Below are 25,090 nucleotides of genomic sequence, written 5' to 3' on the forward strand. Positions count from 1 at the left end.
CCTCACCAGGAGCATTTATCCGTGAGCAGCAGGTGGTATTTGCTATTACACAGACACCTCCTGTTCAGCAAGTAGATAATCAAAGGGCTGTACAATTGTCCAAAACTACTTTAGCCAACGAGTCAAGTGATCATTTGGGGGCTGCTACTGCCTTGACTGTGGAGTTGGCTAGCTAACCTAATGTTAGGGAGAGATTTCTGATGCTGCATTCACTGGCATTTACTTGGATCCATGGGAGAAGGGCTTTCCCTCTGGGGCAAACCTGGAGTCATGTGTGCCTCCTAGAAGTTCCCATTTAAAGTGGCCATGGAGCTTTAATGCGGAGGACCAATGAGAGGCTTCTGATTTGTTATGAATGGTGACTGGGACAGTTAAATATCCCAATAAGCATTGATCTCCAGTTCACCAGCTATCTAAACGTTCATATGCCCATGAGAAATGCCAACCACCACAGGCAAAGATAAAGCCAGGTGTAGCACAGAGGATTCCGGCTAACATATGGTTATTGATAGCTTTGTTGGCTGGAATTTCCTGATTGACATTTTCAAGCCTGGGGTCAGAGGAATTGGGATGACATTCTGTAAGGTACCATCCTAGCCTAGAGAAGTCTTTTCTAAAAGCCTTGAAAAGAGGAGTTAGCTTCTTTGCGTTTCCCTTGGGTGCAGGGTAATGGATCGTATTTAAATAAGAAAAAGAGTGCCAAGGTGGAGGTGTTGAGCTGAGCTAGTATGGTTATGGTTGGAGAATGTTTGAAACAAGGTATGGGAACACCTGGCTGTAACAGCCTAACCAGATAGTTAACACCAGTAGGCTTGTGAGTATAACTGACAGTGGCATTTGGGACTAAAGAGAAATTGGTTACAGGTAAAACCAAGGGATCTCCAACACTGTGAACAGATCAGAGTTTCTGGTGACAGATCCAACAGTCAGAAAGGTTTCCTCCTTTCTCAGGAGATTGGGAAATGCAGATAAGAGTATTGTCTTTCCAATAAAGAGAAGGAGAAAATAGGGTAAGAAAATAGGGTAAGAAGGTGAGAAAAGGTATACAGGCCTGGTCTGGTTATGTTGGGAAAGCTGTCTCCTTCAGAGGCTGTGTCCACTTCAGTTCCTGAAAATCTTTATTTTCAGGTCACCAGTTTGTGTGCAGGTCCAGCCAGGGTTTGGTGTTTTCTTTAGATGTGACACATGAATCCAAGAGTCTATTCCTTGGAGTTTGGCAACACAAGGGTTGGTTAATGGTACCTGATAGGGGCCTTTCCAGTGAGTTTGAAGGGACTCTTTCTGGAGGTGTCTTGTCCAATAGGTGAAATCTCCAGGTGGTAAGGAATGATGTTTAAAGTCTTCGTCTCCAGAGAAGATGGGAGACACTGAGAAAAGATTGCTCTACTAGAGCATGGCTATTTTCAACAGAAGCAATGAAGCCTTTATAATTTTGAAGGATGATCTCCTTTTATCAGTTGTGATCAAAAGAAGCAGGAGCCAGGTGTATTGGGCATCCTGTGATTATCTCAGAGTGAGACTTTATTGGTTCTAAAAGGGTTTAGACATGAGATTTAGAAGGACTAATGGCAGTGCCTTTGGCCAGGATACTACAAATGGAAGGGTTTCTACAAATTTTGCAAATTGCGTCTTTTTTTTTTTTTACTAAACTTTTTTAATGGGTCTCAAATTCTCTGACCGATTTTTGGTCAAGTTGTTTCCATTAAAAAGTATTGATTTTAAAAACTAATAACTTAAAACTGCCACACACAAAACAAATGGTCCACAAAACATTCTCCTTTCCTTCTGAAGGTTTTACGATGCATTGTTATCATTAACCAGTCTTTTGCTATTACACTTAAATGGCCAATTGAGACAAACAGTTCTGAGACCGTTCTTCCACCACTGATTAAGACTGGGGTGGCAGGTATCGGGGATAATATTCATTTAGCGTTCTGAGCTTTCTGGGCAGACTTGGTGACCTTGCCAGCTCCAGCTCCCTTCTTGTCCACTGCTTTGATGACACCCACAGCAACCGTCTGTCTCACGTCACCAACAGCAAAACGGCCCAGAGAAGGATAGTCAGAGAAGTTCTCAGCACACATGGGTTTGCCAGGAACCATATCAACGATGGCAGCATCACCAGATTTCAAGAATTTGGGGCCATCTTCCAGCTTTTTCCCAGAACGACAATCTATCTTCTCCTTCAGCTCAGCAAACTTGCAGGCAATGTGAGCTGTGTGACAGTCCAGCACAGGTGCATATCCAGCACTGATTTGGCCTGGATGGTTCAAGATAACCACCTGAGCTGTGAAGCCAGCTGCTTCCATCGGTGGGTCATTTTTGCTGTCACCAGCCACATTGCCACGACGAACATCTTTGACAGACACGTTCTTGACGTTGAAGCCCACATTGTCCCCAGGAAGGGCTTCACTCAAAGCTTCATGGTGCATTTCAGCAGACTTCACTTCAGTTGTCACGTTGACTGGAGCAAAGGTGACCACCATGCCAGGTTTGAGAACACCAGTCTCCACTCGACCCACAGGGACAGTGCCAATACCACCAATTTTGTAGACGTCCTGGAGGGGCAAACACAAGGGCTTGTCAGTTGAGTGAGTTGGTGGCAGGATGCAATCCAGAGCTTCAAGCAGTGTGGTCCCACTGGCATTGCCATCTTTACGGGTGACTTTCCATCCCTTGAGCCACAGCATGATAGCACTGGGCTCCAGCATGTTGTCACCATTCCAGCCAGAAGTTGGCACAAATGCTACTGTGTTGGGGTTGTAGCCAATTTTCTTAATGTAGGTGCTGACTTCCTTAACAGTTTCCTCGTATCTCTTCCGGCTGTAGGGTGGCTCAGTGGAATCCATTTTGTTAACTCCAACAATGAGTTGTTTCACACCCAGAGTGTAGGCCAGAAGGGCGTGCTCAGGGGTCTGCCCATTCTTGGAAACACCTGCTTCAAATTCACCAGCACCAGCAGCAACAATCAGGACAGCACAATCAGCCTGGGATGTGCCTGTAATCATGTTTTTGATGAAGTCTCTGTGTCCTGGGGCATCAATGATGGTCACATAGTACTTGCTGGTCTCGAATTTCCAGAGGGAGATATCAATGGTGATACCATGCTCGCGTTCAGCTTTCAGTTTGTCCAGGACCCAGGCACACTTGAAGGAGCCCTTTCCCATCTCAGCAGCCTCCTTCTCGAACTCTTCAGGGGTTCTCTTGTCGATCCCACCACATTTGTAGATCAGATGGCCAGTAGTGGTAGACTCCCCCAAATCTACGTGTCCAATGACAACGATGTTGATGTGGGTCTTCTCCTTTCCCAGTTTTGCTTAGGTTTAGCGGTGGTTTTCATGACACCTGTGTCCTGGTGGCAAACCCGTTGCAAAAAAGCACAAATTGAGTCTTAATGTTGCTGTTAGTGCATTGGACCAGCCCTGAGGATGGAGGGTGGGAAGCACAGTGAAAATGCGTTAGGACTGGCCTAACAACACAGACTTGCTGTAATATTTGACCAGTAAATTGGGTTCCCTGGTTGCTATGGAGCTCAAGAGGGGTTCCTGAGGGTAAGGATAATCTTTCCTAAAATAATTTTAGCCACAGAAGAGGCAGTAGCTTGTCTACACAGAAGGGCTTAGACCCAGTGGGAAAAAATACAAACCATGACTAAAACATATTTATATCCATGAGATGGGGGAAATTGAATAAAATCCATCTCCCAAACCTCCAGTGGTCCATTGGGCAATTTAAAGTGTTCCAGAGCACTGCAAACAGGTTTTCCTGAATTATATTTTGGGCAGGTGGGGCAAGCAGAGTAGGCACTTTTTGTGGCCTTATTGATATCTCCTCACCAGTATTGATTCATAAACATTATCATTTTATCTGCAGACCAATGGTTTAATGCGTATACAGTAGTCAGTAATGGGAATTTTAGAGTCCCTGGCTAGGCTGGATTGTTATTTGGCCCAAACCAGAGTTCTCCCTTTTTATCGAATGAACAGTTACTAAATTTCCAATCTTGTGTTTCCTTTTCTGGAGCCAATTCTTGGGCTTCTCTAACCAATTTCTGTAGGTTATTATTTGGGGGAACATCCCTTTGGACATGACAGAGGTTTGATTTTTCGTTCCTTTGAGGGCAACATTCTTGGCAGAAATGTCAGCGATGTGGTTTCCTTTAGCTTCCAGGGAGTCCAGTTTGGAATGCCCAGGGACCTTAATAATAGCTAAAGTTGCTGGCAAGAGTGTGGCATCTAATAAATCCTGGACATAAGAGCCATTTTAAATTTTAGTCCCGTTAGAAATAAAGAGACCTTGCTGTTTCCATAACATTAAGTCATGAGCTACTCCAAAGGCATATCTATTGTCTGCAGTTTTGCCCTTTGCTGAAATGCAGACCCAAGTAAGATCATATAATTCAGCCTGTTGGGCCGAGGTGGCCACAGGCAAAGGTGCCACCTTGATGACTTTAAAAGGAGTTGCAACTGCATATCCAGCACAATATTTACCATTTTCTTTCTTTAAGAACCATTGGTAAGCCATGAAAACTCAGCATTGGTGACAGGAGTTTCCTGTAAATCATCGTGAGGAGGCCAAAGGTGATCTGTCAGAGTCAGTCATGAGGAGTGTTGTCCCTAGAGAAGGGAAGAAGGTGGCAGGGTTAAGGTTATCACAGTGAGAAAGAGTTATATGAGGAGTGATTGCCATGAGGATTTCATAGGAAGTGAGAAGACTGGCTGAAGTGTGTTGGTGTGATGAGAATTCAGGAGGGCTCTACTGCATGGGGTACAAAATTGGTGAGGGGGGATCCCATGACTATCTCTTTGGTGGCCTTAAGTAAAAGGAAAGTGGCAGAAATGGCTCTGAGGTAAGGAGGGGTATCCTCATACCATAGTGTCTATCTGCTGACTGTAGCACCTTATGGGGCGATGGTGATCCCCATGTTTTTGGGTGACTACTCCGAGAGTACTTGTCTCCTTCTCCAAAGTAAAGAGGAAGAGGGGAAGTTGATAATTAGGATGTCCAAGGGCAGGAGGATTTATCAAGCTTTCCTTTAAGGTATTAAAAGCTGGGTCATCCAGATCTTCCCAAGTAGTAAGGGTCAGGTTTGCTGTTCTTTAGTAAGGCATATAGAGGGTGGGCCATGAGAGAAAAGTTCAGAACCCAGCTCTAACAATCACCAGCCAACCCAAGAAAACCTCATAATTGACTTTGCTTTTGGGCTTTGGGAAGTTCAGGATGCTATGAAGCTTATCTGGGTCTAGGTGCCCAGCCCTTTTTCCATGATCAGGTGCCCAAAATAATGAACTTGGGTTTGAACAAACAGCCGTTTCTCTTTAGAAACTGTATGTCCCTTTGAGGCTAAAAGCTTCAATAGGTGGGTGCTGTCTTCCTGAAAAAAGACCTGGGAAGGGGAGCAGAGAAGCTAGCCATCTACATATTGTAATAAAGTAGAGCCTCCAGAACATTTTATATCATCTAAATCAGCTTTTGAGATTTGTGAGATGTAAGAAGGACTTTTGGTAAAATCTTGGGTCATTACTGTCCAGGTATATTGTTGTCCTTCCCAAATAAAGGCAAAGAGGTATTGATTAGCATTATCTGTAGGGATGCTAAAGAAGGTGCTACGTAAATCACTCACAGTGAGAAATTTGCTTTTGGTGGGCATGAAGCTAAAAAAGTATGGGAATTGGGAACAACAGGGTGACAAGGTATGATAGTATAGTTTATGGCTTGGTGGTCTTGGACAAATCTCCATCCTTGGTCATTGGGTTTCTTTTCAGGTAAAATAGGGATGTTGCAGGGACTAGTGCACCAGATAATGAGGCCCTGGGTCTTATAATCATCTATTATTGGCTTAGTGCCCTGGAGGGCCTCTTTATTTATGGAGTATTGCTTAATTCCAGGGAGAGGCTTTGAGGGATCCATTTGCATCTTAATAGGAGGATTCTGCCAATATCAGTTGAGGATTTTGCCCATAAGGAGGGTGGCAGCTGATCTTATAGGGACAAATGATTAGTTTCCTTAGAATTAGCTCCTGTGCCATCAGAGATGGAGCAAATAAAAGATGTTGAAGGGTCATTTGATTTGCTCAGTAGGTGGCTGTTTTGGTTGCTGCTATCAAATTCTAGAACTCTCCCTTTCTGGGAGAAAGAAATTCTAGCATGATATTTTTCTAAGAAATCTCAGCCCAGTAAATGAATAGGGATGGAGGAACTAAGGAGCAAAGGGTGGGTGTCTCTTAGAGGGCCTAAATCAAAGGGGATAGGTTTAGAAACAGGAACCTGATGAGCTTTATTTGGGATCCCCACTATTTGAACCCTTTTAGTACTCTGAGGTAGGGGCTGTTTAATAACAGTGGGGTTGAGCACTGAGAGTGTAGCTCTGGTGTCAATAAGGTCATAGAGAGATTCATTCCCAATCTGGAGAGTGGTTTTTTCAAGCCGATTAAGAGGGAGGATTTGGAAGAGCCCCTGTAGTTCCTCAGAGCCCCATCACTGGGGGTTAGGAGGGCATTGGAAAGGCTGGTTAGAGGGCTGAAGGTATCTGGAGTGCTTAAGCTTGTAACAATCTTCCTTCCAATGTCCTGGCTTTTTGCAATAATGGCAGAGACCGGGAGGGTTTGTTTTTGTTTCTTTAGAGACCTCCATTTGTTGGAGTTTAAAATTGAGGATTTTAGTGATCTTCCTTTTAGTTGAATCATACAGGGTGCAGGTGAGCTGGTTTGCTAAATTAACTAAATTTGGATGGATGTAGTTCCCCATTCCATCCTCTTTTAACTGGAAGAGAAAGATCCTGGTTCAGCCCGTTAATGAACATAGAGTTAAAGGCTACCTGAGTGGATTCAACATCCATAGACCAGAATTGTCCTTAAAAATAATTTGGAGTTGACTGTAATAGTTGTGCAGAGGTTCATTTGGGTTTCTGAGTGCAAGTCTGAATCTTATTCCAATCAGTAGGTTTTGGGAAAGCCCTAGAAGTTGCCAACTGGAGTTACCTGGCGATTCCCTGAGTCTGATCATATAATAAAGCATAGGGTTGGTCTCCTTGTTGTACTTCTAGGGACTCTTCTGGATTTTCCCAATTAGCAGTTTTTATCCAGTGTTTGGCTTGACCTTCACTGACAAGCATGTGAACTAGCTGATGTAAGTCAGAGAAACCAGGCTGATAAGTTTGAATGTCCATATTAAATTCATCAGCAAATTTGTGGGGATCCTCAGTTACTTTGGGAAAATCTGACTATAGCTTGTAGTTCAGCTCTGGTCCAGGGAACATAAGAAATTAGGGGTTTAGCATTTGGATCCTCAGAGGGCCTGATTTAAAGAGGCAGGTTTTAATAGGTTCAGGGGAGGAGAAAGTGGGGAGAAGTTCAGAGAAAAAGGGAAGTTCAGCAAGAGGATTAAAAGGAGGAGATGGGGACAGTGCAGAAGGGAAAGAGGAAGCTGACACCAGGTGGGGCCTTGACACAAGATGGCTGCTGTGTACTTGGAGACATAGAGGATGGGAGAGGGAAAAAGGAGACCTCAGAAGCTTTTTGGTTTTTTCCAATTGTTTATTTGCCACAGTTAATTTAGTAATGATATTTTGTAAAGAGGCGATTTTAGAGTCTTGAATGAATTTGGAAGCCTCCAGGAACTAATTAAAATAGGCATCCCATTCAGTCTGTTTAATTTTAGAGCCATGGTCTTCTAATTTAGTTCTGAGAAAAACAAGTTTGGGGAGGTCAAAAGTTCCCCATAAATGCCACTGGAGTTCTAAATTGTTTTTGGTCAAATTGGTCCATTTAGTTAAAATGTGCATAAGGAGGGACCATAGTTTTTAAACATAAAACCAGCTGGGGTCCCGAAAGCGGGACACTCCCGAGATAATTTAGCCGAGTTGAATCCAACTGCTCAAAACTCAGAAGTTTAGAAAACAGAAGAATACTCACCAGAAAGGGCAATGCCTTCATAAAAACAAAAACAGTTCCCAAATAAAGTCAGAGAGCTTGACCAAAGGAAGGGAGTTTGGATCCAAGGGAAGGCTTACTGAACTCAAAAGAAAACGATAACTCACAGAAGGAGAGAGTGCAAGCGGCTCAAGTGCATACCTCACACAGTTCTGGGAGTCATTAGTTTGTTGATGGGGGGCGGTGTGTGGCACCTCCAGATCCCACTTCTGACACCGTGAAATGTCAACCTTAAAAATAAAATAGCAGGACTTCCCTGGTGGCACAGTGGTTAAGAATCTGCCTGCCAATGCAGGGGACACGGGTTCGAGCCCTGGTCTGGGAAGATCCCACATGCCGCGGAGCGACTAAGCCCGTGCACCATAACTACTGAGCCTGCGCTCTAGAGCCCGCGAGCCACAACTACTGAAGCCCGCGTGCCTAGAGCCCGTGCTCCACAACAAGACAAGCCACCGCAATGAGAAGCTCGCGCACCGCAACGAAGAGTAGCCCCCCGCTCACCACAACTAGAGAATGCCCACGTGTAGCAATGAAGACCCAACACAGCCAAATAAATAAAATAAATAAATAAATAAATAAATTTATTTTAAAAAAACAAATCCTATTTAAAAAAAAATAGCTAGTTATTTTACCAGCAAAATTAGTTTACTTGAGAATAGCAGAGGAATTGCAATCAGGACAAGCAAACTGTGTCAAGCCATAGGCAAGCCTGGAGAACAAAGAAGAGGACCGTTCTTTTATAGAGGAAAGGAGGAAGTTGGGAGGGACTGTTTTAAATGAAAGTTCTTTGGAGTAGAGCAGGAGTTCAGGGTGGTGGTGGCTTCTCATTGGCTGAGTGTGGTGGTTTCTCATTGGCTGGGCTGTTGCTAGGCAAAGAGAAAATCTTTCTTCCTGCTGCACGGGTGTGTAAAGTAAGCTTCTTCCAGTTGGGGAATGCAAGGTACACTTTTTCCTGCTGAGGTCTGCCGGTGGCAGAGTGGTAGTGCATGAGAGCTCCTCCTTCAGAGCTTCCTGACTCCATGTTAAATGAGGTTTCCTTTATTTCTTTTCACAGTAGCAATAAGGTAGGAAGGTATACACACATACATATTTATAAAATATGTATAAAAGTACATGTCAGTTAAAAGTGCATTTTCAGGTGTGTTGCAACAACCTTGTGAGTTATTACCATCCCCATTTCATAGAGAAGAAACCAAGACTTAAAAATGTTACATGAAAAAAAAAATGTTACATGATTTGCCCAAGTTTATACACTAATAGGTGGTACAGTTAGGGTTCAGACCCAACGTGTGTGACCTTAAAGCTCATGTTCTTTATCAATATACATTTGTAAGTGTCTCTTTTTTAACCAGAGACCAACTTCGTCCCAGAAGTTCAGATTCAGAATAAAAGAAAAAAGAATGAAGAGTGTGAAAATGGTAATAGTTGTGTGAATGGCGAAACTGGATCATCATGAATACCAAGGATTTATTTTATTGTGTATGTGCTTTAGGAGTAGAGAGTTAGTCCTCAGACTCTGGTGCTCAGCCTGTATTGGATTCAGAGCATGAAATACAGCATTTCAGTGCAGTTGCATCCCCCCCTCCCCGCCTCCCCAGCTGAAGACCACCTTATGGGTGAATTACTTCATGGTGTGATCCTTTAGATATCTTGGTAGCTAAGAAGGAACTCCCAGAGTTATAATACGTTCAAACACCAGATGAGCCACCAAGGATGTCTGTGAGGCTTCATTCTTAAGAATCTCCAGATTGAGAAAACCATCTATTTGTTCTGAAGAGCTGAGACGTTTACCTCTTAAGATCTCTGACAGTCCTGTGATTTTGCAAAACATGCACAGGTTTCAAGTTAATTTCACCTGAAGCCATTCACCTCTCAAGATCGCTGACAGTTCCAGGATTTTGCAAAACACGTGCAAATTTTGAGTAAATTTCACCTGAAATGGAACCCTACTTTGTAGCTGTTTTATAAGCAAGGTGCTAGCAAAACACCCAGGTGTCTCTGTGATCCCTTAGACTACATCAGAATCCTTCTTAGGCACTTTGGTACTTCTGCTTCATAGGACTTCTTACAATCGTAGTTCATTGTGTGATTATTTGTTTAATGCCTATCTCCCATGCTAGACTATGAACTCTGGGTGGAGAGGGACGGTGTCTATTGCTCAGTGCTGCACCTTACCTGCAGTGCTTGAAACCCCATGACTGGCAAATAGTTGACGCTCAATATTTATTGAGGCAGGAATAAATGAATGGAATCTGACAGAAGACTAGGCACATGCAACCATGTAGCGGATTTAGTCTTGATTTATGCCACAGAGATTCCCATTCTTAGTTTTTAAGCACAGCCCTAGTTCAATACCTCTTTCATGACCTAACGGCTCTGGGGGTTTTATGTGACGGAGGGCAAGTCTGTTTGCTTGGTGATTACAAGAGGACAGATACAATATTTACTAGCCTTAGCAACTCCTGAGCGAATGTGGTCCCTGGAGAAGGGCACATGATAATGAAGCAGGGAAACCCAGCCGTTATCTCGAAGCAAAGCCACACAGGCGTCAAGGCCGTGACTCACGTTCCTGTGGTCGGGAGCCCTGGAGTTCTCAAGGATAATTTATGGTGACACGGATGAGACAGAGTTCATTTAAATACTGTAACTGCTGAAGTATTCTGAAGTGGGAAAGTCAGCGCATGGTGGAGTAAATACCTTGTTGACCCCTTTTCACTCTCCGATACACCATTGTTTCAAGTATTTACTCTAAAATACTTGAGTCCTAATGTGACCCAGGCGAGATGAACTGACCACGGCTGCTTAATGCACGTTAAGATTTGGTTTCTGAACACGGAGCACACGTTCATCTTCACTCAGCCCATTGTTCTTTGATCGGTTAAATGATGCTCTAAATAGAGGACTGTGATAGCAAAAAATAAATGTTTTATACAGTGCTAGAAAAAGCTTTAGGGGAAAATTTTAGCAAAAGAACAGATTCTTTCTTGTTTCTATAGAAACCAGTAGCGATCAGGAGGAGTGAGGTGCTCTTTCATGTGTACATGGTAGTAAGGCCAGCCCAGCGGTCCCCAGCACACTGGAGGGCTAGTTAAAGACCCACTATCAGCGGGGGAGCCTCTGTCTGTGTCCCTTTGATCTCACTGGCAGTGGGGGACATCTTGCTGGAAATCCCGGCTTCCCCATGGGCTGAGTAGGGCTGCGGTCCACAGTCGCTCAGCATCATAGAGCCAGAAAGGCTCTGAACAGGAATCTCTTGTTGAAAGAGGAAGAAAAAGGTAAACATAAGGAAAGCTCTAATATCAGCTGTCAACAGGCCTTTCAGTGTGCTCCTTGCCATCGAGCAGTAAATGTCCTGGTCGTGTCCTGACCAGATTACTGATAAACTGGCCAAAGCAGGCATTTGAGCTGTGGGTGGTAGGATAATTTGTTGCCCTTCCAATTTGTCTACTTCTATAAAATCTTTTTTTTTTTTTCAAATGAAATTAGAATGAAATGCCTCCTTTTTGGTTTCGTTTGTAAAGCTGTTACCTTCTTGACAAGTGAATGTTGAGCAAGACTTAAATCAAATTCCAAGGCAAATACTTTTCTAAAGCCTAATCAATACTACGGCTTTAAAATGATTTCTCCAGTCTTTTAAATGAAGTTTAGGTCAAATGTAATGACAGGATGAGGCAGGCACATTTTGCTTCAATCTGACATGTCCCAGAAGCTAAGAGGAATATCTAGTAACTGACAGAAGGGTTTTCCCTTTGTTTGACATTTACTTTGTATGTAAACAATCCAGTATATTGGCATGTCAGTGTATTAGTTGGTGGTGGTCCAAAACATGATGTGAATTCAGATAGTATTTCTTTCTGCTCACAAATACACACTCTTGATCAACAAGAGAACATTTATTGCAGTCTTGCCTTGCAGTTGGCAGAACAGAATGAATCATTTTGAAATATAAACTTCCTCAGATCTAAAATATATCACTGGAAAACACAAGACAGAAGGGGGAGTGGATTATGAAATAAAAGGAACGTATTTAGGAGTCTATAGGTCATAAACATAATAGATGGTCACTGATAAAATACTGGGACAAGTGTACAAGACTACATTTAGTGAGCAGGTGTTGAAAGCTGGATAACTTCCTTGAAGCTGTACTTTGGAAGCAGCATTTTGCAATGTGGAAGGGTATGAAGTGGCCTCTTACTGGCTGTGTGACCTCAGGTAAGTCACTTCCCCTCTCTGAACTTCAGTTTCCTCACCTATGAAATGGTAATAATACAAATGATGGTGATGGTGATGATGATGAGGGGGAGGAGGGGGAGGAGGGGAGGAGAAGGGTGTCTCCCTCGTAGGGTTCTGTAAGGTTTAAGAGAATTCTAGAAAACTCTGCACAGAGGAGGTACACAGTATGTGTCATGTTCCTTTCCCCCTTCCCCCAAAGTAACCAGATTAATACTGAGCATTTCTTTCTTACCAAGCTTTCAGCCATCATCTTTCTGCTGTTAAATGAGAACTCAGGTTTTGCTAAAATATACTTTGGCAGAAAAGTAAACGAACTTTCCTAAATGGGATATATACATGGAATGAGAAATACCCTGTATTTTCTAGACACATTTTATTTCAGCTTCTTTTCCCCTGGGAGTAAAGTGAGGGTGCAAAATCTCTCAAGTCCTTTTATGAATTTAAGACTTAAAATCCTTAGATTTGCTATGACAGACCCAAAGCTTTTCTGGAGACCTGTGTGTGTGTTTGACCTGTGGGGCTGACACCAGTATTCAGAAGCTCTTCTTATTCATGCGTGGGTCTGGCCTGCCTAGCACACATAATAAGGGCTCAATAAATGTTTGTCTAATGAATAAATGACAATATCATGAAATAAAGTTAAAAATGTAATGCTTACCAAACAAGTCTCAATAGGTTTGTTTCAGTGATTTTTTTCTCCCACACCGTTGTGTGTAATATCAGCCCACAGGCAATGTATGAAAAAGGGATAACTGTAGGTAAAATGGAAAGAATCCTTGCCTCTATTTAACTGGCCTCATTAATTTATACCAACACCGACTTGATTGATTGTATTTGACTTAAATTTGACTGGATCAGAATGCAGACTGTTTACAATTTCTACCAAGCTGAAGTGCCTAGCATATATTTGTGGCGATTTATAATCTCCAGACAGTCATTGTCACCATCATTTAGCCTATTTTGAACCCCGCTAGTTACACAGCATCACAATATCTACATGGTTATGTCCTTCAAGAAGCTCATGATGAAATTTCATATCCCCCAATAAGACATCCTCATTATTTATGAAGAATGAGTTAGGGTGAGGAGGCGGTTATGATTTCTTCGCTGATTTCTTGACTTACTTAGTTCACAAACTCATCAATTTGCCCCAGACAACCATTACTCTTCCTTTATTACACACCGTACGCGCAGCCAGAATGAGACTTGAAGTTTCACAACATTTAGTAAAGTAGAAATGCGCATCTTCAGAGAAGAAATGTGGGATGTGTACTATGTATTGTTCCTTTTCATTTCAGAGATGTTACTACTGACTCTGCTGATGCCGAGGGGACTTGGATGGCCACTGTAGGACATGACAACCCTTCCACCTGAGATACCAAAAGTTCTCCTTTTGCATGGTGCCTAGAGTTGTGTATTAGTGTCCTAAGGCTGCCGTGACAAAACACCACAAACTGTATTTGTGGCTTAGAACAACAGAAATGTTTTGTCTCCTGGCTCTGGAGGCTACAAGTTTGAAATCAAGGTGTTGGTATGGCCACGCTTCCTCTGAAGGCTCGAGGGTAAGAGCTTCTGGTAGCCTCAGATGTTCCTTGGCTTGTAGATGCATCACGCCAATCCTCTGTCTTTCACATAACCAACTTCTTCCTGTGTCATCACATGGATTTTCCCCTGCGCATGCCTGTCTCTGTGTTCAAATTCCCATTTTTTAAGGACACCAGTCATATTGGATTAGGGTCCACCCTAATGAACTCATCTTAACTTGATCACCTCTGTAAAGATCCTGTTTCCAGATATGGTCAGATTCTGAGGTACTGGAAGTTAGGAGTCGGACATATCTTTTTTTTTTTCGGGGGGGGAGACACAATTCAACCCATAATAAGCTTTCATCCCAAAAGTTTATTTGCAGCTGTGCCTCTGATACTTGTGGTCCAGATGAAGCCTTAGATCAAAAAAGCAACTCCAAGCCTGCGGGCTACTTCATTGTTGCCTAGGCCCTACTGTTAGGCCACTTGACCCTGAGGCCTTGCTTCTGTGGATCTTTAAAGATGGACACGATTACCATGCCTGAGTAGCTAGTGCAGCATTGCGTTCCAAATATGCTAGAACTCAGATTTGTCACTAATTCAGCCTCGATTGCCCTCTACCCTGCCCCCCACTGCGGTTAGTCTAGGTTGGTAAGCTTAACTAGATCTGAATGATATCAAGAAAATTTAAACTTTTGGACAAATTTAATTTAAATGGGAAACCAGATGGCAAAGCTGTCTTGGAGTGTAAAGTAAAAGGTAGTATTGATTAAAGAGAGGATTTCTAAAAGTCTTACAGCTATACTGCATTCCCGTGGGAAAAGCTGCTAACCGAAATCCTCCTGGCCAAATAATACCAATTTTTTTTAAAAAGCGCTGAGTTTACTTGCTCTAAAGCAGGCATTCACAATGCAGCATGATCATTTTAAAGCTACTAAAAAGCTTTCTGGGAAGTTTGAGGAGGTTCATTGTCCTAAGGACAGATGGACACCTGATAAAGTATTTATGGTCCAGTCTAACTAAGGATCAGCACAGGGTCAGAGGGTCAGTGGTAGTAGGACTAATATCTCTAGGTCCATCTACATATAGGAGGCACTTTTAGAAACTGTGAAAAATATTATTCAGCCTGAGGCATTAGCGATTATTTTAATTAAAAAATTGATAGGGAGCTTCAAACAACATCATCAAGAAAGTGAAAAGATCTTGCAGAGTGGGAGAAAATATTTGCAAATCACGTATCTGATAAGGTACTAGTATCCAGCATATATAAAGAACAGATACAACTCAATAATCAAAAGAAAAAAGACCCAATTAAAAATGAGCAAAACCTCTGAATAGACGTTTTTCCAAAAAAAGATACACCAAGGACCAATAAACACATGAAAAATTGTTCAACATCCTTAGCCATCAGGGAAATGCAAATCAAAGTCACAATGAGATACCACTTCACACACTCTAGGATGGCTATACTGTAAAAGATAGACACTAAAAAGTGTTGGTGAGGATGCGGAGATATTGGAATCCGCATACATTGCTGATAGGAGTGTAAAAGGTGCAGCTACTGTGGAAAAGTTAGGCAGTTCCTCAAAAAGTTAAACATAGAGTTACCATATGACCCAGCAATTCCACTCCTAGGTATATATCAAAGAGAACTGAAAACACATGTGCACGCAAAACTTTGCACGCAAATGTTCATAGCAGCATTATTCACAATAGCCCCAAATTGGAAACAACCCAGATGTCCATCAACTGATGAAAGGATATACAAAATATGTTTTATCCATACAATGGGATATTATCCAGCCACAAAAGTGAATGAAGTATTGATACATACTGCACCATGGATGAACCTTGAAAATGTTATGCTAAGTGAAGAAGGCAGACCCAAAGGGTCATAAATTATACAGTTTCATTTATATAAAATAACTAGAATAGGCAAATCCATGGAGTGGTTACCAGGAGTTGGGGGAAGGGCAGAATAGAGAGTGACTGCTAATAGGTACAGGATTTCTTTTGGGGGGGGTAATGGAATGTTCTAGAACTAGATAGTGGTGTTGATTGCACATCTCTGTGACTATACAAGAACCACTGAAGTCCATACTTTAAAATGGTGAATTGTATTTTTATGAACTATATCTCAGTAAAGCTGTTACCAAAAAATGTTTCACTTGCTAGCTTTACCATTCATTGGTGTTTCATTGAAACAGTAGGTAGATCCATTGTTTACAACTTAGCCCAACACAAGTTTTTTTTCCAGGGAGGAGTATTTTATCACTGGCATTTAGAATTGCTGCCGCACGGTGATAATAAATAGCAGACAGACTGAAAAATTTGTTAGGGAAATCACAATGGAACACATTAATCAGTCTAGTTAGGTAAGAGTCACAGAGCTTCTGGAAGAAAGGTACACAGAAGGGTTTCAGTGTTGTGCCAGTGAGTCAACACTCACTGGTTTGCTGGCTTTCCAGCTAGCCTATAGCTTCTCACGCGTGTGTCTGTGAAATGCAAGCCGATAGCAGCCTTGTGCTGTTTAAAATGGTGATAAAGACACAATTTTTGTCCCCAAGAATGACCTGGAAATTAGAATCTGTTTGAATTAAACATCAGGGTTATGATGAGTTACATTAAAAAAAAAAAGCATGTGGGGAGGAAGGTTTCCATCTCTCTTATTTCCACACATGGGGACCGTTAGTGTTTTTGGCAGTCCTGGAAACAAGTTCAGATTCAATAATGTCGAGATTTGCAATTTTATCCTCTGGAAAGTGAAACTAAAGGGTGCCAAACGTTGGAATATTTTGTGTATTTGAGGGGAAAGAAAAGTCATAATTTAACAAGAAAATCAGTATTAGCTGTCACGTTCTGATCTGACAATTGAAACTAAAAATATTTGGCAAATTTTCATTTCATAGAATCCAAACTGAAAAGCTTAGAGCTGGATTTTTCCCTCTTGGCATCGCGTACTCTGCCTTGATAAGGAGGAGACAAAGGATAAGCCAACAGTCTTTTAAGAGAATAAATATAGAGGTTATATCAGAAGGATAGAGGAGATTTAGCCCAATCTATATTTCCCACAGCAGCATCAGGATTTATGATGACCTGAATCATCCAAAGAAAGGATAAATTGTGTTCAGTAAGGATTTAGCAACAACTGGATTTTATCATCGTCCGAGTCCTGAAAATGGGTAACCTATGTCTATAGTGTCCTGATGACTCATGAAAATATTCAGTGATCTGAAACAGCTTGTTCATTCTCCACAGTATATCTTTAATTCTCACCATACATGACCCTGATTTTCTGATATGTAGATTACTTCCGGCCCTCCCACCCTGGTGACAAAGGGGAGTGTTAGGGCTTTGTGAATGGAGCTGATTGAATAGCCCTAGAAGTGTTGGTGTTGACAAAGCCAAAGTTAGGCAGCGGCACAACAGACTGAGCCAAGACCACAGCTCTGGGTTTGGTCGCTTTGATCCTACTCAGTGACCTGGAAATCGCTCTTAATAATAGGAGCGCAGGGATTCGTTCTGTAGCCCGGCAACTTGTTTATTCTTGTTTGGGTCAAACTGTTCATGGAAGGGGATGTGACTGAGGGTGGTGGGCTGAATTGGTGGTGCTTTTCCCCGCCCCCGTGCTTCGTGAAGTTGACCGAACAATTCAGTGCTAGGTGGCTTTGGCCTTAGCCTTTACTCACCTGTTAATATCTAATAATAACTATGATTTACTGGTACTGGACCATGCTTTTTATTTACCTTGTTATTTAAGCCTCAGCAAAAAGCTAAGAAGTACACATTATTATTTCCATCTTAGAGATGATGAAACAGGGTCTCAGAAGTCCTTATGGATAGTACCATTACCTGCCTCTGTTGGGATATTGTGCAGATTAATGAATACATGCATAGTGCTGATGGACTGGGGTGTGTGTGTGTGTGTGTGCCTGGTAGCTGAGCACCATGCCTGGGACACGAGAAGGACACGAGGACCCTCAGTAAATGAGAGCCATACTTCTTTTGTCTTGAACAGCACTGAGTATTTTGCCTAACAGGTTCAATAGATAGTAGTTGAATTGAATTAAAATCTCACTAAATAGATTTTGCAAGTTGGCTTTCCTTCTGTAATTAGCTTTCTGACAATTTGAGTGGTAATTGGTTGATGGAAAGAATAATTAATAATAAAGGCTGTTTATTTGTGGGGTAAGCATTTATCACAGTTTTCACTCCTTTCCATCAGCATTTAATTCACGAAAAGGCTCATAAGTTAACTATAGAGAAATTATATTACTAAATATTGAATGGTAATTACAATACATGATATGTTTTCCCTTTAATTAGCAAATAGACTGTTCATTATGTTTTAGATAATTGTTACATATCATTTGATTTTATTTCTTTATCACTGGTGGCAGGTGATTACATTTCCACAGGGTATAATTTTTTATCACATTATTTTGAAATTTGATTGCAAGATTATGCAGTACAGAATTCAGTGTATTCAAATCACCCTGATTTCTCTCATGTTCTTTGCTTCTGGAAAATTTGCACTTCTTTTTTCCTCCCTGTATGTGCATGATAGAAAAGAATTCAGTATTAATGAAGCTGAATAATTGTATAAATCTCTGCAAATCGTAGACCTTGGAACTTGAACTTGGGAACTTCGTCTTGTGTCCCATCGCAATAGCCATCTCTTTGAAAATCAGTCTCTTTTGCTAATAAAGACAAAGAATAATATAATATATAGTAATATAAAATGATATATGATAATACAATGTCATATAAGCATAACACAGTGCTATAATGTAATGTAATATACAACGATACTATAATAAATGCAAGTGAAAATAAATGCAAATGTTGTGTCTAAGCATCTGTGACCCCTGAAGGAGCTCAAGAGCATATAGAGGTGGCTGCTAGCTTCTCCCCCCCGCCCCCCATCTTTGAGTAATTGGGCTGGTAACACCCCTCATTGCCCTGCTACAGGATTGGCACTGTGAGTTTAGCTTTGACAGGAAATCAGTAGCGGTGTGCGTGTTGCTTGAATACACTCAGACCTCCCTGCCTCTGCTTTGATGATGTTATTTATGATGAAGGCAAGATCACAGGCTGCACAAATTATGGTTATTGTGGTATTCAGGCATCGGCGGATATGGCACCCAGATGCCTAGTCACAATTTGTCTTATTAACTTGATTATCTGATCTCCTCTGAGTTCTGCAGTGTCGAAATGGCAGCCTTTGGGGGGAAAGTTTCATAGAAATTAGCACTGTTCTATGCAAGGCAACCAACTTAGTTGAAAATAAGATCCTATCAGAGGAATGAGCAGAGGCTACAATTTTAAGGTCTTACAGAGATTGGTGAGATATTAAATGTGAAGCAAAACTCTTTCATTTGCTCATTTCATTTTGTTCCAAGGAGTTTAAATGATACTGCTTAATGCTATCAGGACGATGTCAGGACTTCAAGGGAATAACTTTCCTATTTAGATTTGGTCATGCAGTCTGTTTAACAGCTATTCCCTTTCTAATGGCATGTTGCGGTTCCCAGCATTCCTTAGGGCATGCAGGGAGAATGGCATGGACCTCTTGAATAATTAATATGGTTTTCAGAGCAGTAGTCATGGAAACCCAAGCAGTGTCACATATTTGGATTATAAGAATTAGGCACATTTTGAGTATAACATTTAACCAAAAGAGGCGGCTAACCCCCAAAGACAAAAGCATTTTCCCCAATTCCCGCAGCACAATGAAATGAATATGGGTCTATTTATTTATTTGTTTTGAAGCGTGTGAAACTAATCCATGCTTCATAATACATTATTTTTATATCTTTGTGTTTGAATTGCTTAATTGGCTTCCTTCCCTCTATATTTGGATTCTCTGTTTAGTTGAGATGTTTTCACATGCAAGCTTCTGTTTTCATACTTTCTCTAGTGCTGTTCATGATCACAGGTTATTACTTTTTTATTAAAGAGAAAATGTAGAACTTAATTTACAATAAAATAGCATAGACCACTCACTGTGTTGAGTATCTCTAAGGTATCACATACTTTCTAACGCTGCCCCAAACCTCTGATGATATTAGGATGTAGGATTTTCAAGTATTAGACAATTGCTATTCACTAAAAAGACTACAGTTTTCCCATGAAGTTTCTAGACCTGTTCTGTCAGAGCAGTTGTACGGCTCTTTTATTTGTCTCAAAAAGTGTCTCTTCAGAATCAATATCGTCATTACCTTGGATTGTGTGTGTGTGTGTGTGTGTGTGTGTGTGTGTGTAAGAAGTCAACCAGGCAAGAGCAAAAAGCTATCATCCAGTTTTCAGTAATAGTGTACGTGTAAAGAATAAGAATAAATGGAAGTTATTTATAGAGTGTAAACCCTCTGGTTTCATAAGCCATGTTATGCTGCTATTTGCTGAGGTTTATTCCACAAACAGCTTCAGTGTCTAAGACTCCCAAGCCTCTGCTTTCCTCCACTGATGAAGGAAGTGATTAGCAAGACCATTAACCAAGACTAGGAGATTAAAAAGGATTAAGGAAAGCAAAGACCTATTTTTGTTGCTACTTCTAGTTTTCTGCTTGCTATTTAAAATGGACTTTCTCCCAGAAATGTGCCATCGCATGGAAGCCCACACGTGTGGACTCTTTGGTTCTGTGCCCGCATGCCAAGTACCCCCGAGTGGGGTCCTCCTCGGAGTCCCTGATTCTCCTCTTGTCTTCCGGTGATCCTTTCTCTCGGGTGAATACGCCCAGCCGTATTGTCTTTCCTCCAAACGTCCCGACAGCAATGCCACAGTGTTTCACTTGTATTAGGTCCCACCTACTTTGCACCTCTCAGGCTGTGCCTGGGCTTTAATTAGGATTCCGACTGCATTGCTGGCCCAGCTTCCATCCATCTGTTGATAAGTTGCAGCTCCTCTGCGATTCTTTTTGGAATTATCAGACAAACGCTGTGCGGAGGCTACAGCAAAAGCCCCCAGTCCTTTCTCTGGTCCCTCAGTCGGTGCGTTATCTTACTGTTTTTACTTAGTCATGTGTTGCACTTACTGTAGCTCTTGGCCTTTAATTTTTTTTCTGTGAACTGATCCAGTCAGAAAATTCTAAATACCTCTAATTCCAAGTGCCCTTTCTTGTCTCATTTGGCTCATGGTTTTCGATTTTGGAAATTTGCAGTTGTGTTTATGAAGTTTACCTGCTTGCAAGGGCTTGTTGACATTCCCATATACCTCTGCCGTATCCCTAAGGCCGTCTCTTTCCATCCCCCGGCCTGTCCTTCCCCTCCTTCGTTGTTTCTTAAAGACCCAGCTGTCATTTACAATGGCTTCCCAGCACCCTCCCTCTCCCCCATCACTTTTTCTAGCTTTTTCCTACCGATCTGGGCAGGTGATATTTGAGGGTCATCTATTCCCTTTCGTGGTACCCACCCCTCGCAGACAGAACCAGATGCCCTTGAGCAGACCGTGCCCAGCACCGGTAGGTGTGTTCTGCACATCCGCTTTCATGCTTGCCCTCACCACCCTGAAACTGCAAGGTTCTTAAGGACGAGGATCTTATCTTCTTTCTTTTTCTATCCCTGGCCCTTTGGACAGTGCCCAGCACAGAGGAGGTGCCCCATAAATATTCTAGCACTGTTGGTTCCATTTCGAACGCTGTAAAGATTGTCAAGCTGCTTTGTTTTATGACCTTGGATAACTTTTGCGACCTCTAGATGTGTCTATTTGGGGAAAAGAAAACCACATCATGGGACACCATATTCGTCACCTACGTAGCACTCTGTAAGACAAAGATATTTGAATACAGACTGTGAAACGTACTGTTTTTTTTAAAATGGAGCGATTTTGAAATTTCTCACTTTAGTATGCATGTTCATTGAAGGGAAAAAAAGGTACCTGGTGACATAAATGTTATTAGAATCTGACCTGTTAGGCAAGTGTTTTAGAAAGGTACCCCTCTCCCACAAAAATGGCCACTGTCACCTTAATTAATTACAAATGAAAAGATCTCCCCTGGAGAGGGCCTCCAGGGGCTCCCCCGGAAAGGACACCTTTTCCCAGAGGCTGTGCTTGAGCGCTTTCCGAGCTGCAGGCTCTGTTTCTAGGCTGGAGCCATTCCTTGCCAGAGCAGTAGCTGAGCTCTTTTGAAGCATCAGACACCAGGGCCCTTGTAAACTTATGGAAAATGTGTCTCTGATCAGGAATGCAGCTGCAGACACAAAGAGTAATTTGAAATAAAAATGTTTTTGTTGTGACAACTAAGCACCACTGTTAGTCTCCATATGCTGAAGTGAAAACCCAAGTTTGTCTGTTATTGATGGCTGAAATGGCTGGATATAGCCTCCGTATTTGTTACCAGATTGTCTCCAATATATTTTGTCTGTAAATAACATTGGAGTCGTACACAAATCTATATGGAGCTAAATTTTACCTGAGATGCACGTGCACAATTTTCTCTGAGTTCAGTGCAAGGCCAAGCACAATTTAGTTCAGGGAATAACAGGCTTTTATCAGCAACATGTATATCACAGCCACACGTGTTTGGAAAAATAAAGTGATTGTTGTCATTTGCCATCGTAGAAAGAGAGTTGTCTGTAGGGATATATTTAAACGATGCTGTTAGTCATCTATGCCCCCAATATAAATGCTGTTTCATGTTTGTTTTATTAAATATAATAGTACAGCAAGAATCTTTCGATCCACAGAGACCTACATGAAAACCGGACTAAATAAAATTAAACAGCAATCACGGCATGCAGCGCGTGGAAACCAAGTTAAAGATAGTTTTATGTTTTGTGACCGAGCCTGGAAAGCTTGTCATGAAACTACCAGCTGGGCTTTATTGCATTCAGTCTGCAAGGTAGTCGAATAACCATGATAAGATATGAATATTTCTTTCGAGTAAATATTGTGAGGTGCTATGAATGACAAGCAGCAGGGCCGGGATTCGGCGCGGGGTTCTCAGTCCGCTGGGAGTGACAAGCAGAAGATGGGCAGCATTTCTTTTGCAGTTACATTAAGCTACTTTCCTTTGGGCCCTTCATCTCTAGCATGTATTTTAGGGATAACATGTGGCTTTTAAAATTTTCCAGTGCTAAGCTGGGTCACTGCTATCTCCTCGCCTGCCAAGTAGTTGTTTGCTCAGAGACTGCAATCTGAGCCAGACATGCTTTGCTGCTTATAACCAAGGTTACTGCTATGGAACCAACACTTACGTTACTTCTCCAAGAAGGGCCAGGTTGGCCCGGGTGAACTTGCCCATTTATACCCAGTGTCTTTGTTCCCAGTGCCTCCTAATTGCCAGGTGGCTGCTACTGGTTACGAGTCGGCGAGGCCAGTATGAACTCAGGAGAGTTCTGGGGGGGCTTATCCTTGGAACAAGCCCATCCACTTTTTGTGAAAGAATCCCCAAAGAAAAAGATCCAGGTCATTGGATGTGTCTTTTAAGGTAAAAATTGTTCAAATAAAATGAAAATGTAATTTTCTTGTTCTTTAAAATCATGCTTTAACCGAGTTGTGGAAAGGCCAAAACAATTCTTTTAAGGAAATTATTTGAAGTTAGTCGCTTTGTTGAAGGAATAAGCTTCTAACAGCTATATTTTTTTTAAAAAAAGAACAACTAAGATCAGTGGGTTAAAATTAAGCAATTTTAATTCTTAATGTAAGTAACAAGAAAGAGCAACTTTACACTACTATTGAAGTTCATGTTTTTCTTTTAACTTTTTATTTTTATATGCTTTCAGACATACAGAAAAGTTGCAGGAATTGTGCAAAGAATTCCCATATACCTGTCACCCAGCTTCCCCCAATGTTATCATTTTACCACATTTGCTTTCTCCTTCCCTCTCTGTCTTTGTCTCTGTCGTCTCTCTGTCTATGCACTTTTTTTTTCTGAATTGAGAGTGAGTTATAGACATGGTACTCTTCACCCCTAAATAGTTGAATGTATATTTCCTGAAAAGAAAGCCATATTCTCTTACATAAGCACAGGCTGTTACAATCAGGAGGTTAACATTGGTACAATGCTATTCTCTAATCTAGAGATAGTCAGGTTTTATCAGTTTTCCCAATAATGTCCTTTTTATAGTAATAGAAATTTCAGGATCATGTGTTGCATGCAGTCTTCAGTCTTCTTTAATCTGGAAACATTTCTTAGTCTGTCTTTGTTATTTCATGACCTTCATGTTTTTGAAGATTACAGGTTGGTTAGTTTTCAGAGTGTCCTTCATGTTGCATTTGTCTGTTTTCCTGTGATTAGATTCAGATTATGTACTATTGGTTGGCAGTTATATCAGGGAATTGAGGTTTTGTTCTTCTCAGTGCATCATATCAGGAGGCACATACTGTTGATTTGTCCCATTACTGGTGATGTTAACTTTGAGCACCAGGTTAAGGTGGTGCCTGCCAGCTTCCTGCCCTGTAAAGTGAGTACTTTCCCCTTTGTAATTAATAAGTATCTTGTGGGGAGATACTTTCAGTCTATGTGAATCATCTTGCTCCTCATCAAAGCTTCACCCACTACCCAATTGAAAAATGGGCAGAGCATGCGAATAGACATTTCATCAAAGAAGATCTACAAATGGCCAATAAGTACATGAAAAGGTGCTCAACATCATTGGTCATCAGGGAAATGCAAATCGAAACCACAGTGAGATCCCACTTTACACCCACTGGGATGACTGTAACCCAAAAGACATACAATTACAAGTGTTGATGAGGAAGTAGAGAAACTGGAATCCTCATACATTGCTTGTGAGAATATAAAGTGCTGTAGCCGCTGTGGAAAAAAGTTTGGTGGTTCCTCAAAAAGTTAAATGCAGAATTACCATATGATCCAGAAATTGTACTCCTAGGAATATATCCAAGAGAATTGAAAACATACGTCCACACAAACAGTTGTATACAAGCATCACTCATAATAGCCAAAAAGTGGAAACAAGCTAAATGTCCATCAATTCATGAATGGATAAACAAAATATGCTGTATCTATAAAATGGAATATGATTTAGCCTTAAAAAGAAATGGAATTCTAATACATGCTACAACATGGATGAACCTTGAAAACATCATGCTAAGTGAGAGAAGCCAGTCATAAACAACAACATATTGTATGATTCCATTTATATGAAATGTCCAGAATACACAAGTCCATAGAGAGAGAAACTACATTTGTGGTTGTCAGGAGCTGAGGGAGGGGGAATGGGGAGCAACTGCTTAATGGGTACAGGGTTTTCCTTGGAGTAATAAAACATGTGCTGCAATTGGTGGTGATGGTTGCACAATCTTGTGAATATATTAAAATCCACAGACTTAGCATTTGTTGATGATTCATTGATGATTCCATGGGATCAGTCATTACGGTGGATGCCAAATGGTGATTTTTAAAATTCCATCATTCCTTTGATATTTCTGTTGGCTTTCT

General features: G+C 41.5%; 2 protein-coding genes across 3 annotated transcripts in view; one reads left to right on the forward strand and one right to left on the reverse strand.

Moving 5' to 3' along the window:
* Nucleotides 1–25,090, forward strand: part of AFF2 (AF4/FMR2 family member 2) — a 487,741-nt gene that overhangs the window by 64,933 nt on the left and 397,718 nt on the right. The gene's annotated exons all lie outside the window — the stretch shown is intronic.
* LOC118888918 (elongation factor 1-alpha 1-like) lies at nucleotides 1,840–11,153 on the reverse strand. Its single transcript, XM_036840442.1, has 2 exons — nucleotides 11,072–11,153; nucleotides 1,840–3,316 (listed from the first exon to the last, which is right to left on the reverse strand). Exons 1-2 carry the CDS (start codon nucleotides 11,151–11,153, stop codon nucleotides 1,923–1,925), a joined length of 1,476 nt encoding a protein of 491 aa, XP_036696337.1. The 3' UTR covers nucleotides 1,840–1,922.

The sequence above is a fragment of the Balaenoptera musculus genome, chromosome X (assembly GCF_009873245.2).
Source record: "Balaenoptera musculus isolate JJ_BM4_2016_0621 chromosome X, mBalMus1.pri.v3, whole genome shotgun sequence".
In the NCBI taxonomy this organism is placed as follows: Eukaryota; Metazoa; Chordata; class Mammalia; order Artiodactyla; family Balaenopteridae; genus Balaenoptera; species Balaenoptera musculus.

Coding starts and splice junctions, on each gene's coding strand:
- LOC118888918 (XM_036840442.1), bottom strand. CDS start 11,153: ATGATGCTGAGCGACTGTGGACCGCAGCCCTACTCAGCCCATGGGGAA. Junction 3,317..11,071: donor CAAGATGTCCCCCACTGCCA/GTGAGATCAAAG, acceptor GCTAAACCTAAG/CAAAACTGGGAAAGGAGAAG.